At 41.5% G+C, this 24,806-nt stretch overlaps 2 protein-coding genes across 2 annotated transcripts in view; one reads left to right on the top strand and one right to left on the bottom strand.

The window, feature by feature from the left end:
* LOC308091352 (E3 ubiquitin-protein ligase TRIM35-like) overlaps positions 1-24,806 on the top strand; it is a 194,697-nt gene that overhangs the window by 17,584 nt on the left and 152,307 nt on the right. The window lies entirely within an intron of this gene.
* Positions 1-24,806, bottom strand: part of saal1 (serum amyloid A-like 1) — a 57,492-nt gene that overhangs the window by 2,067 nt on the left and 30,619 nt on the right. Inside the window, exons 5-12 of the mRNA XM_080436903.1 lie at positions 23,592-23,671; positions 22,855-22,914; positions 21,195-21,310; positions 17,156-17,324; positions 12,254-12,336; positions 9,565-9,747; positions 5,869-6,149; positions 4,694-4,786 (exon numbers count right to left, since the gene is read on the bottom strand). Of these exons, the coding sequence (XP_080293029.1) occupies positions 4,694-4,786; positions 5,869-6,149; positions 9,565-9,747; positions 12,254-12,336; positions 17,156-17,324; positions 21,195-21,310; positions 22,855-22,914; positions 23,592-23,671 (1,065 nt within the window). The remainder of the gene's footprint in view (positions 1-4,693; positions 4,787-5,868; positions 6,150-9,564; positions 9,748-12,253; positions 12,337-17,155; positions 17,325-21,194; positions 21,311-22,854; positions 22,915-23,591; positions 23,672-24,806) is intronic.

Below are 24,806 nucleotides of genomic sequence, written 5' to 3'. Positions count from 1 at the left end.
AAATATGTACAGCTCTCCATTGTAAGAAAAGGCTGATAACTTGTACATGTTATTAGTGCATCCAGTCAGCTGGGTGCGTCCTCCATGGATAAACATGACCTTTAGTAGAGCGGAATAGCAATACGATCGTGCACTTTTTGTAAGAAGGCTGAAACTTTCAGCATTATTAGTAAATGATATGACATTAATTTTCAGAAGGGGAGGGAAGTCAAATTTGACCTCTGAGGGGTAAAATCCAAGATGGCCGCCCGTTTACAGGGTCTGAATGTCTAAATACTTTTAAAAAAACATTTAAGGCGTTCTTTCCTACTAAGTTGGGCTTGCCCATTCATTTGATGATACTTTGGAGATTGCCAGAACCCAAGGACATACATTAAATCAAGGTCAAGGTCAAATTACATAGTAATAAGTATATTTTAGCTTGGACACTGGGTTATACTGCAATATAGTGAAACTGTTCTTCCATTTTGTGACAATGTGAATAATACAAAACAAATAAACAGAATAAACCCATGGTGGTAGTCTATATTAATAAATTAATAGTAAATGACAATAATCAAGGTTCAAGGCTTCTTTATTGTCACATCTTGCGTACAGAAAGAGAAAAACAAGACAAAAAAACAACAACTTAACAGTCTCCAGAACAGAGGCACAGTGCAGTACATTTGAGTGCAGCTTTGGCACACTTGCATCGTCCAGTACACCCTTTGGTGCAGCGACAGCGGATTAATTCATGGCACGATAAGGATAAGGATAAGGATAAGGATAAGGACGATTTGGATGCTTCAGAGAGAGTGGTCCAAAATGGTTGCCACCCAGTTGTTTCTTTTGTCCAGCCCCATTCAGATGGCTCTGGCATCTCTGGTTCCAGTACCAATGCCTGGTTCCAACAGTTTGCCTGGTAGCAAGTGCGCTTGATGTGTTGCTTGAGTGCTGCCTGGGTTGGAGGAATGCTCGCTAGTGTTCTTGACTCCTGTGTGAAGAGCTGTTTCCTGGCATCATTCACTTCCGTGCACTCACTGGTTCGGTCATACATGAGCACCACAAATCGCTCTAGCAGGAACATTGATCCTTCACTGACCTAAAGCCTCATTCACCTCTGGGAATGACCTCCAAGTTTCCCAGGCAGTCTCCTTTCCTCTGCCAGCGAATGCAGATACAGTGTCACACCCGGTGAAAGCGTGAAAGACTGGGAGAGTCAGACACTGTGTTGGAGTCATTGTGGCAACCATTTCATGCTACATCATCAGCTATGTACCGAAAGCTTGATCAAACACCAAAGGCAACCCACAGCTCATCGGAATGAAGCCAAAGACAGTACTACCACATCAGTATGAACAGTACGTATGGTCACCTTCTTACACCCCTTTAGCACAGTATCTGCCACATGCAGAAGCAGACAAGTGTCAGCCTCCTCTTGTGAACATGGGGCAAGGCAGGCCAAGTTTGAATCAGCAGGAGAATCAGGAGAACAGACGACTCCACTTCCATTGGTTGTATAAAGTTCCTTGCCTTCTGATAGAGGAATGTTAATTAATTCATTGTCTAAACCCCTTCAGATGTGTCGCCTATATAAGACACCCATGTTTGTTACACTGCCATTTGTTGATTCTGAGGAAATCATTGCACTATTTTTTTGGGCACATTTTTACCTTGACCTCGACCTAAATGCATTTCCTTGAAGTCTGGTGATCTCGAAAGTATCACCAAATGAAAAGGCATCCCCTATTTAGTTGGAAATGATACTTTAAACATTTTTCTACTGTGTTTGGTTCCAAACTTAAGTTGGACTAGCGGCCATTTTGGATTTGACCTCTCACGGTCCTCAGAGGTCAAATCTGACTTCCCTCCCCTTCTGAAAATTAATGTTATATTATTTACTAATTATGCTGAAAATTTCACGCTTCTTACAAAAAGTGCACGATTTGCTCAAAAACAGGAGTTAACCCGCTGTACTACTTCCCCAAGACACAGGCTGAGTGGTATTGCCTCCCCTCTGGAACAGTCCCAGAAACCCTAGGCTTTACCCATATGTGCGTGTCCACATCAAATGAATAAAGCAAGTTGCAGTGAGACCCCCCTCTGTACGTAATGCCTCCCCAGATGTAAACAATATCATCTATCAGTACAGCTGTGTTGTCCCCGCGTCTGGAGGGATCCTCAAGGTGACGTTCTCCTCTTCCAGGTGTCACTGGGGGCAACTTCACCCAGCGTAAAGACACAGTGTTGAAGACATCCACACCAATCTGATCTGTGTCGTCGTCACAAACCCCTTCAAACTTTATGTTCCACGGCTACAGCAGCGTGACGAAATGTTCTTGGTTCTTCACTCAGATGCGCAGTCCAATAGAACATTTCTCACACCACAGAAAGTGTTAAGTTGGATTTTAAAGTCTTGCTCTGTAAAAGAATGGAGTCCTAATGTGTGCTCTACCACTTATTGGTTCAGTGGGGGAAAAATCCACAAAGGAGAGGAGTCGGGACGGCCAATCAGGGAAGCCGATGACTGCTAATCTCCCTAATTGAATCTCTCACACTACACAACAGCACACACTCTGTTCAGAGGTGTTGACGTCTAATTTCCAGGGAGAGTTGTACAGGCAGCTGGATTCAACAGTAAAAGTTGCTAAATGATTATTTGTTTACGTGACAATTCATTCAGGACCTGGTTGTGACGATGACATCGTGATGTCGTTGAGTGATGACGTCATTACAGAGAATACACAATGACATCACTGACTGACTGAATGTCTGTCATCTGGATGATGTCAACAAACGCGACCACGTGGTTAAACACGTTATCCCTGATGTCCTTATTTTGGGCATTTAATTAGAGGCAAAAACTAAGAGAAGACATGATAACATAGTTCTTAAGTGGTTGATGAACGTATGGAGCACAGATGTAACCATGTCCGTACAGGTGCTCAGTGCTATGACATGTACTGTACAGGTCACATTCAGGTAGGAAAACATACTAAATATTACATCACTAAACACTGTTCGACACCCGACATCTACAAATAGGTGAATTACATATTTTTTTAGACACACATTACTGGGTTACGCATATTACTGGGTGAAACAACACAGCTTTCACCATTGGAATGTTACATTTTATGGGTTTATTTCGTCATGGCGCAACATAATGGTGAAGTACTGTAGCGCAGGTAATTGCAACAACCACCAATCTTGTGAAAAATGCCAAATATTCGAAACTTTCCGCAATGCTGCCAATAATCATATTCTTTGAGACACACATCCACATTTTTTCCGGGTCAAACAAGGGAATCACGTGACGTTGATCCCCTTCCCCTATTCGCTCATACTAGAACTTGACGTATGTGTAGGCCGAAGAATTGTAGCTTCAACTACTCCAAACGTCACTTCCGTCCACTCCTATGTTATGAGTTGTAGAAAAACACATCTGGCTCGGATTTCTTCTTTTATTTGGGGAAAACGAGCCTTATTCAACGGCCGATAGCAACAAAATGGCCGATCGCGGTAAAAATGTTTTTGTTCCGGTGGATAGAGGAGACCCTCCCCCAACCCCCCAGACACCCTTTGCTTACATCCGTGTGCACATGGCGGCTCCCGCGGCTCTCCAAAGATCGTCAATATAAGCAACAAAAAAAAGCTGGCAGCAGCGGATGAATTAATTAAATAATTAGGGCCGCGATTATATCGCGTTCATTTCGATCAATTAATTACAGAAAAATTGTCGCGTTAAAAAAATTAACGCATTTTAATCGCACCTATTTTTGCACCGCGGAACGTTTCTCACTGGATGAGTTTCAGACGGACCGATAATACCAGCGCACCAAACGACGTTGGTGCGCAACAACAAAGCTAACTGCAGCCAGCACAGTGATGCCTGCTTGATAAGCAGGCATCAAACGGGACAAATGCGCGCGTTTGTCTCGTTTAGGGGGAGGGGGCGGCGGTGCACGGGGGGGGGGGGGGGGGGTGCGGGTCACATGCTCGCGATTTTTATTAATAATTAAACTACTATAAATCATTAGCAACAACACACTCTACCAGCCTCCAGTGGTGGAAAATAGCAGATCTACAAGCTCACAATGCCTTGCGCTTGTAGATCTGCTATTTTCACATGGTTACATGGTATGATTTATAATAATATGAAATCTACAAAGTAACTAGTAACTAAAGTTTTCAAATAATTGTAGTGGAGTAAAAAGTACAATATTTGCCTCTGAGATATAGTGGAGTTACTGGAGTAGAAGTAAAAGTATTAGAAATTGGAAATACTCGAGAGTCAAGTGCAAATACCTCAAAATTGCACTTAAATACAGTTCTTGAGTACATGTACTTAAAGACGTATGCCAAAATCCATTTAAAAAAATGCTTTTCACTGTTCTCAGGTCAAATATTGATATGCGATTAAAATGCGATTAATTGCGATTAATTAATTACAAAGCCTCTAATTAATTAGATTAATTTCTTTAATCGAGTCCCAGCCCTATAAATAATACCTTCCATTGAATATGTTAAAACTCCAGGCTTTACATTTACATTTTTCTGGCTCGTCGGGACACACGCTTGATGACGACGTCAACGAGCGTGTTGATCAACACTTCAACAGCGACTCGGCGACAGATACGCTGCGTCGCTCTGTTGGCTTTGTATGTTTCGTAGCCGTCAGTGTGAACGCAGCATAAAAGAATCAGTGACTCACAACATGGCTGAAGTGTGGAAGTAAAGCTTCTGCTGCACAGCAACACGTCTTCTCTGTCAGCGAGCCGCTTGTCACCAACTCTGACACCGCCTCCTGATGACACATGACATCAACCACTACGTTAGTGACATTTGTGATATTTGAACTGATGACGCCCCAAAATAATGATATTTAAACTGGGGGACCCCCAAAAATAATGATATTTAAACTGGGGGACTCCCCAAAATAATGATATTTAAACTGGGGGACTCCCCAAAATAATGATATTTAAACTGGGGGACTCCCCAAAATAATGATATTTAAACTGGGGGACTCCCCAAAATAATGATATTTAAACTGGGGGACTCCGCAAAATAATGATATTTAAACTGGGGGACTCCCCAAAATAATGATATTTAAACTGGGGGACTCCGCAAAATAATGATATTTAAACTGGGGGACTCCCCAAAAATAATGATATTTAAACTGGGGGACTCCCCAAAAATAATGATATTTAAACTGGGGGACTCCCCAAAAATAATGATATTTAAACTGGGGGACTCCCCAAAATAATGATATTTAAACTGGGGGACCCCCCAAAATAATGATATTTAAACTGGGACCCCCCCCCCAGCACCCCCCAAGCACTTGGAATGTAGGAGTTGATTTAGATTTAGTTAGATACATTTCGTTTGAATCGGTTCCACAGATAAATATTGTGAAAATAGCAGATCTACAAGCTCACAGCGCCTCGCGCCGCGGAGCGCTGTGAGCTTGTAGATCTGCTATTTTCAAAATGTTTGATGAATTAAGACAGTTTTTTTTATAGTATAGTTTGTTGATTACTTTTAATGCAGCATTATGCTTTAAAAAAGAAAATATGAAAAAAGTCTTAAAAGGCCTTAAAGGGATACTTCACTTTCGGGCCGGGGACACATTTAAAAAAAATATTAAAAATAAATGAAAAAAGTTATGGAAAATTCATGGCCCCCTCACGACACGCAGTGTCCTACTAATGTGTGAGGGGGCCATGAATTTTCCATAACTTTTTTCATTTATTTTTAATATTTTTTTTAAATGTGTCCCCGGCCCGAAAGTGAAGTATCCCTTTAAATGGTCACTTCACTGTCGTGTGGGGACCTCCCGTAATCATTGAGAACGCCTGATTCAGAGAGCTGAGATGGACCAGAGGTTACCTTGGAGATGTCAGAGAGGATGTCAGCCAGGAACTCTGTGGTGGTTTCTATCAGAGACTGAAGCTGGCGGTCTTTGTGGGTTTCGACTTCCTGTTGGACCTTCTGGGTCTCCACTTCCTGTTGGACCCTCTGGGTCTCGACGTCCTGTTGGTCTTTGTGGAGCTGTTGGTCTTTGTGGAGCTGTTGGTCTTTGTGGAGCTGTTGAACCTCCTCAGCCTTGTTCTGCAGCAGCTCACTGTTGTACTGAAGCACGCGTAACATCACTCCAACCAATGGCAGGGCTACACACATTAAACAATAACATTAAAAGGGATTGTAGGCGATTCAGAGATAAACAAAGAAAAAAACTCCAGCAGTTCGTTTCCCCGACCACCAGGGGGTGACGCACGGAGGACTTCCATAGAGTTAAGGGGGCTTCTAAACGGGCCATGCCGAATATAGGTTACTTTATTCGGATACAATTCGCGGAACTGCCCGCCCCTGCCGGTTCTCTGAATTTGTATTTTTAAATAGGCTCTTTCATGACAAATTGACCACATATATGAAGTTAAACAACTAAATTCTATCCAAACGCTATCTGAAAAGTAAATTATGTGCCTCAAAAACTAAGTTTGAGAGCATTTTAAAACCGAAAGTAAAAAGTTCACACGGACACGGACGCGCACGGATGCGCACATGCGTGCGTTAATTTACGGCCCGCCACAAACATAAACAGTAGGGAAATACGGATTTCAGAAAGAGGACTGTGTTTCAATGCAGGAAAACACCCCAGCATCATTATATAGTGGCTGATAGAGGGGAAAAAATGCAAAATATATATATAGAGATATTTTTCAAATTTAGGCTTAATGTTGCCAACAATCCCTTTAAGTACACACTGTAACTCCAACCAATGGCAGGGCTACACACATTAAACAATAACATTAAGTACACACTGTAACTCCAACCAATGGCAGGGCTACAAACATTAAACAATAACATTAAATACACACTGTAACTCCAACCAATGGCAGGGCTACACACATTAAACTAGAAAAAGTGCTCCTCGGAGCACAGGTCTCCGCCAGGTCAGGTAGGTTATTGTGGTTTCCTGGTTGCGCTACAATAGGCCAATGTGAAAAGGGTGCCATTTCTTCTTAGGCCTTGCACGGCAATCGGACACTGCATTCATGATTTGAGGCATTTTGTTCAAAAAAAAAATGTTTTGTTAAATTAGACCTCCTGGTGGTGCTATAACAGGCCAATGTGAAAAGGGTGGCATTTGTTCCTCAACGTAGTGCGAATGTGCGTGCAAAGTTTCACCGCAATCGGACGCTGCGTTCATGATTTGCAACGTTTTGTTCAAAACGGGCCACTCCTGCAAACTGTCCATGTCAATCTTAGCCAATGAGGATGGTATAGGAAAAATCAGATCCGTCTTGATCACATGACTAGAGAGAGCATCTGTACCAATTTGCGTGAAATTTGGATAAAATCTGAAGGAGTAATATCCAAAAATGTGTTTTACATAAGTTGGCCTCCTGGTTGCGCCACAAAAGGCAGATGTGAAAAATGCAGGGCAAAGGTTTTTCCCTGGCCTCTAGGGAGTGTGCATACAAAGTTGTACACAGATCGGTGCAGTTATAGGTAAAAACACGAATCGGCCTGTAATAGCGCCACCATGAGGCAGATTTTTTTTTTAATTTAGTGGCATTTCTTCCTCTGCCTAGTGAGAAAGTGCGTGCAAAATGTCACGAAAATTGCATGCTGTGTTCATAATTTGAGGCATTTTGTTCAAAACGGAGCACTCCTGCAAACTTTGGAAGCTATTTTTAGCCTATCAGGATGGAATATGAAAAATACATTTCGTTTAATGACTATAGAGATACTGTGTACCGATTCACAATTTAGTGGCATTTCTTCCTCTGCCTAGTGAGAAAGTGCGTGCAAAATGTCACGAAAATTGCATGCTGTGTTCATAATTGAGGCATTTTGTTCAAAACGGAGCACTCCTGCAAACTTTGGAAGCTATTTTTAGCCAATCAGGATGGAATATGAAAAATCTGAAAAACACGTTTCGTTTAATGACTATAGAGATACTGTGTACCGATTCGCGTGACGTTTGGACAAAATCTGTAGGAGTACTGTCAAAAAAAATTGTTTTGCAAAAAGTGGCCTCCTGGTGGCGCTATAACAGGCCCATGTGAAAAATTTGGGGCAGAGGTTCTGAATTGGCATCCAGGGAGTGTGTGTGTGCACAGTTTCGCTGCGATCAAGCCAACGGGGCCAGAGATTAGCTGTCCACAGACGGACGGACGGACGGACGGACAGGGTGCAAAACATACTCTCTCGCCATGCCTTACGGCCTGGCGGAGACAACAATAACATTAAGTACACACTGTAACTCCAACCAATGGCAGGGCTACACACATTTACACAATGTATTGTTTTAATGACTTCCTTTAAAATCACATGCTGAAAACATAGTTTTACGTTTGAAATGGTGATCTGAGGGCTTACGAGGGGGGACATTGTTTGGGTCGGGAAGGGCTTGTGAAAGAAATATTGATTGTGGATTTTGTTTGTGTATTTCTTTTGTTTGTATTAGGGAAAGAGACAGGGACAGTGTTTAATATCCCAAAGTGTATTTTATTTGCCATTTTGGTTTCTCAATTGTTATTTGTGTGGCTTCAATATAAAAAGCATTCAGCTAGAGGAGGGGAGGCCAGGTGTAAAGTATTTACATCATAAAAGTCTTACAGTGAGTGTGGGCTTCATGTCTCTGGTCCAGACATGACTAGATAAAGTATTTAACCCATTAAGACCGGGAAGGGAACGCATCCGTGTCGTATCTTTGGCTATTCAAAGCTCAAGTGCCGCACTATGAGCTTGTAGATCTGCTATTTTTGAGCGGTGCAACCGCTCCTATAAGAGGGTTTAGGACCCATCCGTGGTGAAAGTTTGTCTTTCCGTCGTGAAAATGTGTCTTTCGCTGTGACGCCATGCTGTGGAAAACACGCCCATAGGCTAAGCTTTGCAGGACGTGCTGTGATTGGCTAGCGAGACACATGATGAAAATTAACTTCAAACTTCGCAGACGCGCTGTGATTGGCTAATAATAATGTAAGAAATGTAAGCACGTCACTTCGCAGGACGTGCTGTGATTGGCTACCGAGATGCATGATGAAATTAATAACTCATAAATAGCACCGCTCACTTCACACTGGGTGTGATTTTTTCTAAAGAAATCGTGAAAATGTGTGTAAATCTTTGAATATATATATATATATATATTTTTAACCCAAATCTTTACTTCTGGGGGGGTCCCTGGAACAACATATTTTCAGATGGGGGTCCACGGCCAAATATATATCATTTTGGGAGGTCCTTCACATGAAAACGTTTGAGCACAACTGATAGTATAGCAACATAGGTTTTTTCAAAAAACTGTTAGGAATAAGAAGACATTTATAGAATCCCCCAGAAGCAAAGATTTGAGTTAAAAATGTTTCCTTTAAAATATATATATATATATTCAAAGATTTGCACGAATGTTCACGATTTTTCCAAAAAATTGCAGATCTACAAGCTCATAGCGCGGCACTCGGTGCCGCGCTATGAGCTTGTAGATCTGCTATTTTTGAATAGCCCAAATCAATCTTAAAATGACACAGATGCGTTCCCTGGATTGAATAGGTTCAAATCATAACGTCTCACATGTGTTGGCTTCGTGTCTCTGGTTCAGACAGGAGTAGAGCGCTGACAGAACATCCAGAGAATGGAGCAGCAGGAGCTTCTGTTCCTGAAGGACGGGAGCCGGATCTCCAGGCTGGATCAGGTCCTCACACACCACCGAACACACAAAGGCCCACAAGGCTCTGCCGGGACCGTCTGCGGCGGCTACGGCATGGAGGAGAGAGAAAGAACCACGGCCCAAGGTTATTAAAGTTAAAAAGGGACTACACCATGAATTTTAACCTTTCCTTCTTTTTTGTGTGTTTTTGGTCTCCCCTACTGTACCTCTCTTCTATCCCCAAAAATACCCCAGTTTGAGCACTCAGGCCTTCACAGCATATCTGGGGTTTCATGTAAATTGGTCTCAAAACAGGCCAAACTGATTTAGCCCCGATAGTGACGTCACTAGCGGTACCATCCCTCCCGTTTTTCAGTTCCATCTTAGCATTTTTTTAAAAAAAAATTTCACCCAGAACCAGGAGATAACATGCATACAAACTGGCTCAATAGCACCACGTGCAAATCAGGACAATGTGGTATTGCAGGTGAAAGTGCTTTATAAGCCAGAGAGAAGTTAGTTGGAATGAGTATATCTGAGGCTTGATTTAGGCTCAAATCTTTTGTAAAACGTTTGAGGGACATAAACAAGGGAACCAGGAGACCTGGTACTGCCAGACCCCTAGTGGTTGAAAGATCAGCACTATGTCACGCTAAGCTTGGCCAATCAAAAAGAGGACAGAAGACAGACCTCTTTTATGCCCATGTATGGACGAAAACGTTTGGAGAGGGGGACCGACAAAGCCCCAGACCTCTTTTATGCCCATGTATGGACGAAAACGTTTGGAGAGTGGGACCGACAAAGCCTCATGTAGGCCCGACCCCCTGGGTCTGGCAACTATATGATATTAACTCTTTGACTGCCAGAGTGATACTGTAATAATGAAGTGGGGTTGGGACACCTCATTAGTACACCCTTCGCTGTACTGTGATTGGCTCATAATTAGTACACCCCTAGCATTAGTACACCCCTAGCTGTACTGTGATTGGCTGACTATTGGCTGACTCTATTCAGCACTGTGATTGGCTAGCGAGACACATGATGAAATTAATAACCTATAAATAGGACTATGCACTTTTAAAAAAAACTTTTTTTTTTAAGTGAGCTTCCATCACTGTGATGACCACTGTGATGACCACACCGCCCACTTCACACTGGGTGTGATTTTTGGGTGGTGTAGCCGCCCCTATAAGTGGGGTTGGGACACCTCATTAGTATTAGTTTCCTGCACTGTGATTGGCCCACTTGGCCCACTTTCCTGTACTGTGATTGGCTGACTCTATTGGCTGACTCTATTCAGCACTGTGATTGGCTAGCGAGACACATGATGACATTAATAACCTAGAAATAGGATTATGCACTTCCAAAAATTAATTTTTGTGAGCTTCCATCACTATGATGACCACTGTGATGACCACACCGCCCACTTCACACTGGGTGTGATTTTTTAAATTCATGGTGTAGATCCTCTAATGAAAAATAACAAAATAACAAAAAACTAAAATGGAAAAAACATTTCCGCTAACCGAACTAAATAAAACCTACAATAAAAAATAAATGAACGATAACGATAACGGAAACTGTACTCAAACTGACTGAAATTATAGACAAAATGCCCTTAGTTTTCCTTTGTGGATGGTTGGTGGTTCATCTGTAACTGAATAAAAATGTCAAATGCTATCTTTTTAGCTTTTTTTTACATTTTCATAACACTATTACACTTACCTTTTCAATTCTGCACCTGACAAATAACCCAAAGTATAAAAAAAAACGAAAACTAATACAAACTAACTAAAACTATTAGCATTTTCAAAAATAAAAGTTGTATGGCATTATTGTCTGAAAGGCATGACGAGAGTATGTTTTGCACCCTGTCCGTCCGTCCGTCCGTCCGTCCGTCCGTCCTTGTGTCCATCTGTCTGTGAGCAGCTAATCTCCGGCACCGTTGGCCCAGTCGCTGCAAAACTGTGCACACCCACTCCCTGGATGCCAATTCAGAACCTCATTCCCAAATGTTTCACATGGGCCTGTTATAGCGCCACCAGGAGGCTGATTTGTGCAAAACCCATTTTTTTATATTACTCCTACAGATTTGATCCAAACGTCATGTAAATCGTTACACAGTATCTCTATGGTCATGTGATCAACCTGGATCTATCCGATTTCCCAGATTCTATCCTCATTGGCTAAGGTTGGCTTCCAAAGTTTGCAGGATTGGTCCGTTTTGAACACAATGCCTCAAATCATGAACGCAGCATGCGATTTCCGTGAAATTTCACACGCAAATTCCCACCAAGCCGAGGAAGACATGCCACCCTTTTCACATTGGCTTGTTATAGCGCCACCAGCAGGTCCAATTTAGCAAAACAATTTTTTTGAACAAAATGTCTCAAATCATGAATGCAGTATCGGATTGCCGTGAAAGGCTTAAGAAGAAATGCCAGCCTTTTCACATTGGCCTACTATAGCGACACCAGGAGGCCACAATAACGTATCTCACCTGGCGGAGACCTGTGCTCCGATGAGCACTTGTTCTAGTTTTATTTAGATTGTAGCGTGACGATGTTTTCTGGTCAGCAGGTCAACAGTGACAGTATGTGTAGAGAGACTCACCTAGCGTGTGGATGCCTTCATCTGTGGTGGTGAGCAGCTGGAGAACATGGAGGTAAACTTCTAAACCTTCTGGACTCTCTGACCTGAAAACACAAACATGTGATAACAACACTATTACTATAAACAATTATGATGCAACGCATCTGTGTCATGTTTAGATTTCTATGACTATTCAAAAATAGCATATCTACAAGCTCATAGTGCGGCACTGAGCTTGTAGATCTGATTTTCTTTTTTTTTTTATCATAAATTTCTTTGCAAATCTTTGAATATCTATAAAAAACAATTAACTCAAATCTTTGCTTCTGGGGGTCCCTGGAACTAAATATTTAGAGATGGGGGTCCGCGGGCAAATATACGTATATCATTTTGGTAAATGTAAAAAAGTAAAAAATAAAAATAAATAAAAAACTTAGGATTTAGAAGACATTTGTAGAATTCCCCAGAAGCAACTATTTGAGTTAAAAATGTTAAATGTTAAAAACATATATTCAAAGATTTACACGTATTTTCACGACTTCAAAAAAACAATTGCAGATCTATAAGCTCATAGCCCGGCACAGCGTGCCGGGCTAAGAACTTGTAGATCTGCTATTTTTGAATAGCCCAAGGTATAAAATAATCTAAAATGACACGGCTATGCGTTCCCGTATTACATGTGTTAAAGGTTTGTTAAGAATAAGGTAGTGAGTGACAGAGGGTTCAGGGTTAAAGGTATGTCATAAGGTTGTGAGTGACAGAGGGTTCAGGGTTAAAGGTATGTCATAAGGTTGAGAGTGACAGAGGGTTCAGGGTTAAAGGTATGTCATAAGGTTGAGAGTGACAGAGGGTTCAGGGTTAAAGGTATGTCATAAGGTTGTGAGTGACAGAGGGTTCAGGGTTAAAGGTATGTCATAAGGTTGAGAGTGACAGAGGGTTCAGGGTTAAAGGTATGTCATAAGGTTGAGAGTGACAGAGGGTTCAGGGTTAAAGGTATGTCATAAGGTTGTGAGTGACAGAGTTCAGGGTTAAAGGTATGTCATAAGGTTGTGAGTGACAGAGGGTTCAGGGTTAAAGGTATGTCATAAGGTTGTGAGTGACAGAGGGTTCAGGGTTAAAGGTATGTCATAAGGTTGAGAGTGACAGAGGGTTCAGGGTTAAAGGTATGTCATAAGGTTGTGAGTGACAGAGGGTTCAGGGTTAAAGGTATGTCATAAGGTTGAGAGTGACAGAGGGTTCAGGGTTAAAGGTATGTCATAAGGTTGAGAGTGACAGAGGGTTCAGGGTTAAAGGTATGTCATAAGGTTGAGAGTGACAGAGGGTTCAGGGTTAAAGGTATGTCATAAGGTAGTGAGTGACAGAGGGTTCAGGGTTAAAGGTATGTCATAAGGTTGAGAGTGACAGAGGGTTCAGGGTTAAAGGTATGTCATAAGGTTGTGAGTGACAGAGGGTTCAGGGTTAAAGGTATGTCATAAGGTTGAGAGTGACAGAGGGTTCATATGGAGTTACATTTGTGTCTTTATTAACCAAACAAAAGAAAAACATTTGAGAGAGAAAAAATATAAACAGAGCAAAGAATAGTTTTGAATGAAAACAAATTAAAACAGCAAGCAAAAAATAATAATTTGTAAGCAAAGGAAATGATATAAAGAGAACAAAAAACTATTTTTAATTAAAACAAATTAAAAACGCAATCAAAAAAATATATTTGCAAGCAAAAAAATATAAGATTTGAAAGAAAATAAAAAATAATTGAGAACAAAACTTTTAAAATTCAAGAGTAAAAAAATAAGGAAAAACGGTTTAAACTACATAAAACAAAATACTTAGTAAAATGTTTGGGTAATAAAATGTGTTGTGCTAAATAAAATGTTTTTAATGTTTTTTTCCCTCATTTGCGAATGAAAGTAGTTTTTTCTGATTGCAAAATGCCTTCTCTCTCAAAACCTATGTCTTTGGTCTCGATTTTTTTTTTCTCTCTCTTGGATTTGTTTGTGTGAGGGGTTAAAGTTCAGAAGGCGGGTCCTACGCTGATAGATGTAAGACACCTCTCCATTGGTCACTTGGAGTCTGGGTGACAGCTCCCCCTTCCTTATGTAGTTTGTTGAATGCAGGGATGGAGGTGTGTTACGGCCAGCATGGTTTTTTGATTGATTGAACTATTAGCAGTTTGCAAAAAAACAAAAAAAACATGAAAGTATAATGCAAGGTCAGCTAAGAGTATTTAAAACCCAAGAAAGATGACTTGTTTCCATTGGGGTCCTTTGTGCTCAATTCATAGAGACATTTAATGACAGACAGATATACACTACTATGCAAAACATCATAAAAACAAAAACAAAAAAAATATGTACAGTAAACAGTTTGAGTAAACAGATTGATGGAATACTTTATTAACAGTAGGATACAGAGGTACAATTGTACAATGATTGTTATAAGGATAACACAAAAAGGCTTGTTTCCATTGTGGTCCTCTCGGACTGAGGTCAGAGCTCCATACCAGCTCTGGATGCTACACTATTCGTTACAATATTGAGCATTTTAGGCTATTAGCAATTCAGATGATTCCCTAATGTTAGGTTTCTGTTCTACTTACAGTTTGTGATCTGTATTTAAAATTGTTGTATTGTTGTTATAGTAGGCCAGTGGTTCCCAAACTTAGGATCGGGACCCTCAGAGGGGGTCCCCAGATTAGCTTAACGGGCAACATTGTTTTCTCTCTCAACAGTAAACAAACCAACCTATACAGTATAAGTGTATACAGGGTAACACATTTCTAAAGTGACAATTTAATGACTTTTAAGACCTTTTTAAGGCATTGTGCGCTTGTAGTTCGGCTATTTTCACAATATTTATCTGTGGAACCAAGTCAAACTAAATCTAATGCCTGGGTCAGGGTGGGTGGTCCCCAGTTCAAGTATGATTATTTTGGGGGGTCCCCAGTTCAAAATAGATTATTTTATGTTATATTCGTTATTCTAATTAAGGCAAGGCTGAAGTGACTGGCCTATTGGCCAGGCCCATTCCAGATAGACTGCTTTGGAAACGTTTCGTCTGATAGTGTGCTTCAGGCTGTGAATCCCTAAAATAATCATATTTGAACTGGGGACCCCCCAAAATAATCATACCTGAACTGGGGACCAGCCACCCTGACAAGCACTTGAAATTGTAGGCATTAGATTTAGTTTGACTCGGTTCCACAGATAAATATTGTGAAAATAGCCGAACTACAAGCGCACAATGCCTTAAAAAGGTCTTAAAAGTCATTAAATTGTCACTTTAGAAATGTGTTACCCTGTATACACTTATACTGTATAGGTTGGTTTGTTTACTGTTGAGAGAGAAAACAATGTTGCCCATTAAGCTAATCTGGGGACCCTCTCTGAGGGTCCCGATCCCAAGTTTGGGAACCACTGGCCTACTATAACAGTAACAACAATACAACAATTTTAAATACAGATCACAAACTGTAAGTAGAACAGAAACCTAACATTAGGGAATCATCTGAATTGCTAATAGCCTAAAATGCTCAATATTGTAACGAATAGTGTAGCATCCAGAGCTGGAATGGAGCTCTGAACCTCAGTCCCAGAGGACCAAAATGGAAACAAGCCTTTTTGTGTTATCCTTATAACAATCATTGTACAATTGTACCTCTGTATCCTACTGTTAATAAAGTATTCCATCAATCTGTTTACTCAAACTGTTTACTGTACATATCTTTTTTTTTTTTTTTTTTTTATGATGTTTTGCATAGTAGTGTATATCTGTCTGTCATTAAATGTCTCTATGAATTGAGTACAAAGGACCCCAATGGAAACAAGTCATCTTTCTTGGGTTTTAAATACTCTTAGCTGACCTTGCATTATACTTTCATGTTTTTTTTTTTTTTTTTGCAAACTGCTAATAGTTCAATCAATCAAAAAAACATGCTGGCCGTAACACACCTCCATCCCTGCATTCAACAAGCTACATAAGGAAGGGGGAGCTGTCACTCAGACTCCAAGTGACCAATGGAGCGTAGGACCCGCCTTCTGAACTTTAACCCCTCACACAAACAAATCCAAGAGAGAGAAAAAAAAAATCGAGACCAAAGACATAGGTTTTGAGAGAGAAGGCATTTTGCAATCAGAAAAAAACTACTTTCATTCGCAAATGAGGAAAAAAAACATTAAAAACATTTTATTTAGCACAACACATTTTATTACCCAAACATTTTACTAAGTATTTTGTTTTATGTAGTTTAAACCGTTTTTCCTTATTTTTTTACTCTTGAATTTTAAAAGTTTTGTTCTCAATTATTTTTTATTTTCTTTCAAATCTTATATTTTTTTGCTTGCAAATATATTTTTTTGATTGCGTTTTTAATTTGTTTTAATTAAAAATAGTTTTTTGTTCTCTTTATATCATTTCCTTTGCTTACAAATTATTATTTTTTGCTTGCTGTTTTAATTTGTTTTCATTCAAAACTATTCTTTGCTCTGTTTATATTTTTTCTCTCTCAAATGTTTTTCTTTTGTTTGGTTAATAAAGACACAAATGTAACTCCATAGGTTCAGGGTTAAAGGTATGTCATAAGATTGAGAGTGACAGAGGGTTCAGGGTTAAAGGTATGTCATAAGGTAGTGAGTGACAGAGGGTTCAGGGTTAAAGGTATGTCATAAGGTTGAGAGTGACAGAGGGTTCAGGGTTAAAGGTATGTCATAAGGTAGTGAGTGACAGAGGGTTCAGGGTTAAAGGTATGTCATAAGGTAGTGAGTGACAGAGGGTTCAGGGTTAAAGGTATGTCATAAGGTAGTGAGTGACAGAGGGTTCAGGGTTAAAGGTATGTCATAAGGTTGAGAGTGACAGAGGGTTCAGGGTTAAAGGTATGTCATAAGGTTGAGAGTGACAGAGGGTTCAGGGTTTTAGGCTCGTCGTCACCTGAGCTGTTTGGCGGCTTCCAGCAGCGACGACGTTACGTCCACACGACCCCGACCTTCATCCTCCTCCTCATCGTCACCAGGTGGCGCTGTGATCCAGGTCTTCATCAGCTCCTCGTCCAGATCAAACAGCTTGTCTAGCAGCTCCCCCACCTTCACTATCAAGTCCACTGCTCGCGCACGCACACACGCACACGCACACGCACACACACACACACACACACACACACACACACACACACGTCTTTCATGTAATCCGTAGCGGTACAATCTTTGTCACGTAGGCTTGTAGCCTACATGGAATGACATATTATGATAACAATCACATCACCATGAATGGAATACGTTTGGCATATTAAATTATTTACCCTATACCGAGTTACACTAAAACAAAGCAGTCAGACTCGGGCGGGCGGCAGTGATTCCGTGCCACGACGTTAATAAGAGATTGGAGCGTCGGGTTTATATCCTTAACACATTGACCGCCAGAGGTTAATCTCATAATGTACTCACCAGTGCCAACGTTTTATTGTTGTTTTTTGTTTTTTTCACGTCGCCATAGACCTCGTTAAAATCCTTAGGATCGAGCTGTGCACTGTTTGTAAACATCGTGGACATCTCCCTGCGTGTACCAGTCCAAACCACGTGTCAAACGGAGCCGCCATGTTGTAGTTAGAACGGTTTATGTTAAACAGTGATCAGCGAGGAGAAAAACTACAATCGAAGAAAATGGCGTTTCAGTGTGCGCTTTAGAATGGAGGCCTACCGGATCTGCAAAACGTGATCCTGAATAATTCCGTTTCCGGTGGTGTTACGATGAAATGTGCCGTACTAGAAAATTGAAAAAAAGGAAAAAGCACCACAGCCCGTAGGCTACGGGATCGGCGCTGTACAGTTGGATTTATCGGCCCGTAGGCTACGGGCCCGGCGGTGAGAGTGTTAACCCAGCCAGGTTGTAGTCTTCAAAACTCTCTATGACATAACTCCATAACATAGGACAAGCTACTGTAGGTTTGTACACCTCACTGTCCATGAAAAGATCGTCGGGAGTCCCGAAAATGCGCTCGCAGAAGCGCTGTATATTTTGAAAATAGCAAGATCTACAAGCTCACAACGCATCGCGATGCGACCCGTTGTGAGCTTGCAGATCTGCTATTTTAAAATAGCCAATGCAGCCGAATGACTGTTAAAGCAGTTTGTTTAAATTACTTTATAAAATGTTATATTTTCACAGGGATTATTTATTAGTGTAGATATACATTTAGGAGTGGATTATGTGTCCAGATGCCTGTCAGACAGTCAGACAATGCTGCTCCGCAGGTCTAGAATGGAATAAACGGGCGCAGCCAAAGTCAACAACTGCTCTCTACCAGACGTGAGATTTCAGCTTACGGTAGGATGAAGCCCACGTCAGGATATCTAACTATAATTTGACTAACCTCTGAGACCAACCTCTGAGCCCAAACCTCTGAGCCCAAACCTCTGAGCCCAAAATGTTTCTGCCCGGTTCTCCTCAGTGCCTGGAGCTATTGATCTCAAATTGCGCACAGCCATTGACCATTACCATGTGCATGGAACTGTGAAGCCCGTTTTTCGATTACATCAAATCTCAGCTTATTATTACCGTTTATGTGTCAAACAATGGCAGATCACGCTGCGCAGGGTTGACAGGTTTCGCGAGACAAACAAGCAGCACGGTCTATGAAAACAAGGCCAAACGAAGCGAGCCCTACAAGCAACAAGGTCTATGAAAAGAAGGCCAAACGAAGCACCGTCACACATATACATTGCCTCTTGGAAAACAGCCGCTCTACAAGCTCACAACGCGTCCCCACACCCACCTGCACTTTCACAACCAACGCCAAAAACACACTTCCACCAATATTGCCCCTAAACCGCTTACAATAGGCGAACATGGCAACGCCAGGGAGTCACATTCCATTCTGCGTCGTGTGTGTGTGTGTGTGTGTGTGTGTGTGTGCTCGCGGCGACAACACAACCTTCAACCACACATTGCCTCAGGGAAAAGAGCACATCTACAAGCTCACAACGCCTCACTCTAAGCCCACTACCACGCCACGCAACACCCAAAAGAAAACATTCTCACACAGCCCCACAGCATTACACTGTTGCACTCACAGAACGTGCTTCCCCCAAGTTGTGTGTGTGTGTGTGTGTGTGTGTTGGGGACGGCTCCCGCTTTTACTGTAGATCTGTATATGCGCGGGTGTTTCTGTGTGTTCTGTGCCTCCACGACGCGGCGACAACACAACCTTCAACCTAGCTCCATAAAGAACCTCTCACTCCGCTATACAGCTCCGACATGAGGTTCTATGTCGTTCTCATCCAGAATCGGTGGAACGTCCACCAAGGCTCCGCTGTTTACCCTTTTCTATAAATCGTATCCCAAAACTAATGGTAGATTCCAAACCGCACGGATGTTTGCACGTGTCAAAATGTACATTATTTGTGTTAGCGCGACGGCCGCGTACGTGTGTTCGCGATGGGGGACAGCTCTGGCCGGGATGTACCGTTGTGTGTGTGTGTGTGTGTGTGTGTGTGTGTGTGTGTGTCTGGCCGCATGAGAATGTACCGCATGTGTGTGTGTGTGTGTGTGTGTGTGTGTGTGTGTGTGTGTGTGTGTGTGTGTGTGTGTGTGTGTGTGTGTGTGAGTGCTCGCAACGGGTCGCGCGCGTGTGTGTGTGTTGAACGTGCTTCGCCCAAGTTACAATCTCAGCTGTTTATTCGCATTTTTATGTCAAAGACAGTCTCAATCTGACAATCTCGCCATGTTTATGCTGGCTGGAGAGAGAGAGAGGGGGGACAGAGGGGCGGAGGGAGGGGGAGAGACAGAGAGAAAGAGAGCTGTGTGTGTGTGTGTGTGTGTGTGTGTGTGTGTGTGTGTGTGTGTGTGTGTGTGTGTGTGAGAGAGAGAGAGAGTGTGTTGAACTGCAATCCTTTCGTGCAAAGGTGGTAGCACGTCGCGTTTAAGTAAATCTCTCCACCAGAGACACAAAAGTTAATCTCATCTAGGCTAGCCATTACACCATGTCGAGTCTCCGAAAATCTGTACAAGCTAACGATACGGCCGTTTCACAATCTCGCCCCTAAACACGGTCGCCCCGGCTCGCACCGAACGGTCTGGGGTGAGCAATCTGCGCATAATTGTCTCGCCCCTAAACACGGTCGCCCCGGATCGCAACGAATGGTGGAGAGCGTTTATTTGTTAAGGACGCCCATGCATTCTCCACTGTTGAATGTGCACCCTTTAAGTGCACATAATTATATTGTTGTTGTTAAGTTGAAATAATAGTTGTACAAGTTGTAATAACAGTGTTATTTTTGCTGTAGTAATCAATTCATTATAATATAAGTACAATGAATGACTATATATATATATATATATATATATATATATATATGTATGTGTGTGTGTGTGTGTGTGTGTGTGTGTGTGTGTGTGTGTGTGTGTGTGTGTGTGTATGTATGTATGTATGTATATATATGTATATATATATGTATGTATGTAGGACGTGCAATAACCCCACGTTTGCAACTACTTTTGCCTGCGCACTTCACCGGGTATGGTCTAGTATTGATAAATGCCGAAAGGTGCGGTGATCTCGCCATACGCCCATTACTTGGGCTGCACCGCGTTGATAAATGAGGGCCAGTGTATTGTATATAGTATTATAGATACCATTAGTAGAGCTGTTTATAATGAAGGTTAGGTTAGAACACAGTGTATTGTATATAGTATTATAGATACCATTAGTAGAGCTGTTCATAATGAAGGTTAGGTTAGAACACAGTGTATTGTATATAGTATTATAGATACCATTAGTAGAGTTGTTCATAATGAAGGTTAGGTTAGAACACAGTGTATTGTATATAGTATTATAGATATCATTAGTAGAGCTGTTCATAATGAAGGTTAGAACACAGTGTATTGTATATAGTATTATAGATACCATTAGTAGAGTTGTTCATAATGAAGGTTAGGTTAGAACACAGTGTATTGTATATAGTATTATAGATACCATTAGTAGAGCTGTTCATAATGAAGGTTAGGTTAGAACACACAGATTTGTGCTGATGGATCCTCTGAAGCCACAAAGAACTGACATCCTTCTGAGAGAGACATGTGACCAGTAACCTGTAAGATACACACACTATGTTACACACACACACAGTAACCTGTAAGATACACACAATATGTTACACACACACAGTAACCTGCAAGATACACACATTATGTTACACAAACATAAATACACACACACAGTAACCTGCAAGATACACACACATAAATACACACACGCAGTAACCTGCAAGATACACACATTATGTTACACACATATACACACACACAGTAAACTGCAAGATACACACATTATGTTACACGCATACGCACACACACACACACACACACACACACACACACACACACACACACACACACACACACACACACACACACAATGCTGAATTGGAACGTGGTTGCACTGTATTTTCACACATTCACACAATTTTATAATAACAGATTACGTTGAGTGCCAGAAATCTCACCGCTGTGCTGTTTAAAGCCCTAGACTCCACAACCAGCAATCCATGTAAACAATGCATGCGTGCACGATGGTCCTGGCTAACGCCTGGAACGATAACATCTCTCACGCGAGTCACAATGGTGGAGTAATCGTGCATACGGAGATACAGAAGTTTTCATCAAGGAGCCATGTTTTTTGGCACGGTGATCCATCTGTCCCTTCCTTCTCGGCGTCACCGTGGGTGATTCCAGAGCTGCGCTAGCATTAATTAACACGTTTTTTACCGTGTTTGTCACCCGATGTGTTAATGACGTGACGCGCACGTGGCTTAACACCTACACTACAGGTCACACAATGGACTGATATTGATATGCATCTAGGCTCATTCCTATGTTAATCCACCTGGTGTGAGTCGGGAACCTTTGTAAACTTTGATGAGGTGTGAATTTAAAGTAGTTTTAAATCTAAGCCGTGCTCCTGGTCAAATAGGTTCCTTTACGGCGTGCAAGGCCGTACCATGAGCAATGCAAGCCTGGCGATGAGAGACTAAGGATGTGTAAAAGTGACCAAAATGAAAATCGATTAATAATTCTATTCTTACAGATTATTCGACCACGCCCCCTTTTTTTCTGGTTTGCATTTTTTTTTTTACTGGGATTTGTTTGGGGATTTTCATCAAATGACTCATAGGTTACAATAACAGCATTGCATTGGCCTATAAACTGATTTTCAGAAATTAACAAAGACGGTAGCATGTACATATTTATATATATATATATATATATATATATATATATATATATATATATTTTTTTTTTTTTTTAATATATTATTTTAATAATCGATTTTTATCATACAAACGACTCGTCGAATATTCGAATAGTCGGGCTCATCCCTATGAGAGACGTTTCCTTTTTGCCACACATCTACAATTCATGGAGTAATTTTTTTTGCACCAAATTAACCGCATTAAAGTACGAAAAAAACGAAATAAAAGGGGATAAAAACGCAAAAAAAACGTTTCGCGTGCGCACACTCAGGGCACACATGCACGCGCGTGCACGTGTCCCCCTTGGTTCCCCAATGCTCTCTTCGTCCCTGCACACACACACACACACACTAACCTGCCACACACACACACACACACACCTACCTGCTTGTCTCCAATAGCGTAGGAGGATCTGTGTCTCCAAGAAGAAGTAACAGCACCTCCCTGTGGACAGGAACGTGAACAACATTTCACACGGTAACTTCAACCACTTCAGTCCCATTTCTAAAGTACCGGTAGTGAAAATACACAGGGGGAAGCAGCGTTTTACAGACCGGGCCGCGGCCTCGTTGGCCCCAATGACTGTACGCCTCTGGTTGTGAGCTTGTACATCTGCTATTTTCTGAAAAATCGAGGAAAATGTGTGCAAATCTTTGAATATATATTTTTAAAGCGAACATTTGTAACTCAAATCTTCTACAACAGTTTTTAGAAAAAAAGTATGTTGCTATAATATCAGTGGTTCTCAAACTTTTTTCATGTCAAGGACCATCCACTATTTGGCTTCTTCGGACCCCCATCTAAAAAAAAATGTTTCAGGTACCCCCCAGAAGCAAAGATTTGAGTTACAAATGTTTGCTTAAAAAAAGAAATATATATATATATACATATACATATATATATATACACACACACACATACATATATATACACATTCAGATTTGCACACACGTTCATGATTTAAAAATAAATAAATAAATAGCAGATCTACAAGCTCATAGTGCGGCACTCGGTGCCGCACTATGAGCTTGTAGATCTTCTATTTTTGAATAACCAGAGAAATCTTAAAATGACACAGATGCGTTCCTGAATTGAAAGGGTTAAAGGACAGTCTTCCTCACCCCAGGTCGTCGTTGTGGCTCAACGACAGACAGGTGTCGGGAAAACAAGCGATGTTCCCCAGGATTCCTACGCAGATCTCCTAAAGACCAGGACACAGGAGAGGTCAGACCCTGACCCCTAAAGATAAGGAGAGGTCATATCCTGACCCTAAAGATGAGGAGAGGTCAGACCCTGACCCCTAAAGATAAGGAGAGGTCATGCCCTGACCCTAAAGGTGAGGAGAGGTTATATCCTGACCCTAAAGATGAGGAGAGGTCACAAACAAATTCCACTAGAGGTCAAACATTAAAATAGTAACACTACTGAAGGCAGGTTAACTAACACTATTAGATGTGGACACAACATTAAAACTATGGTTTGGGCAAGTAATACTAGGTAACTTTTTCAATAAAACTAAAGTTAAAGTTGTACAATGCAGAATCACAAATAACGATTTTTAGCAACCTCTGCTGGTCACTACCGTCACTGCATACAATTTCCGTAGTCCTCGATTACCCAGAATTCCATTCGTTTTCACCGGAAGCCGGAAGCGTTTCAAAAAGCCATCTTTTAATTGTTTTATACTATCTACGGATCGTTTCTCTTAGCCAGTGGAGCATTAGTGACCATGAGCTGTGCTTTCTTTTTCTGTTCTTTTTCGATCTTCCAATCCTACATTCTCTTAAAATCAGCGTGAGGTTCCTTTTTGTTATTAGCGCGGTAGTTCCTGGCCAAACAGGAAACCTATGACGTCGGCCAGGACGTCGGCCACGACGTCATGACGTTGGCCAGGAACGTCATTTTCCCGGGAAAGTCCCCCCCGTCCACGTTCAATAGAAAATATATAAATAAAAGGCTTCCGGGGGTGAAATTCATGGAGTGGGTGTTGTGAAACTTTTGCCACTCACAAAAGATATACAATTTAACTTTAGTTTTGTTGAAAACGTTACCTAGTATGCCTTTAAATTGTATATCTTTTGTGAGTGGCAAATGTTTCACAACACCCACTCCATGAATTTCACCCCCGAAAGCCTTTTATAAACTATTTTATATTGAAACGGTGGCTAGGGTGTCATTCCCGCGAAAATGACGTCATCCGGCCGGAAAACGGAAACGGAAATGCACCGGTTTCCTGTTTGGCCAGGAACTACCGCACCGGTTTCCTGTTTGGCCAGGAACTACCGCGTCGGTTTCCTGTTTGGCCAGGAACTACCGCACCGGTTTCCTGTTTGGCC

This window comes from Gymnoscopelus braueri (assembly GCF_963280865.1).
Source record: "Gymnoscopelus braueri genome assembly, chromosome: 9".
NCBI classification, from domain to species: Eukaryota; Metazoa; Chordata; class Actinopteri; order Myctophiformes; family Myctophidae; genus Gymnoscopelus; species Gymnoscopelus braueri.
Note: the sequence above shows the minus strand (reverse complement) of the source record. Positions and strands in the feature narration are given on the sequence as shown.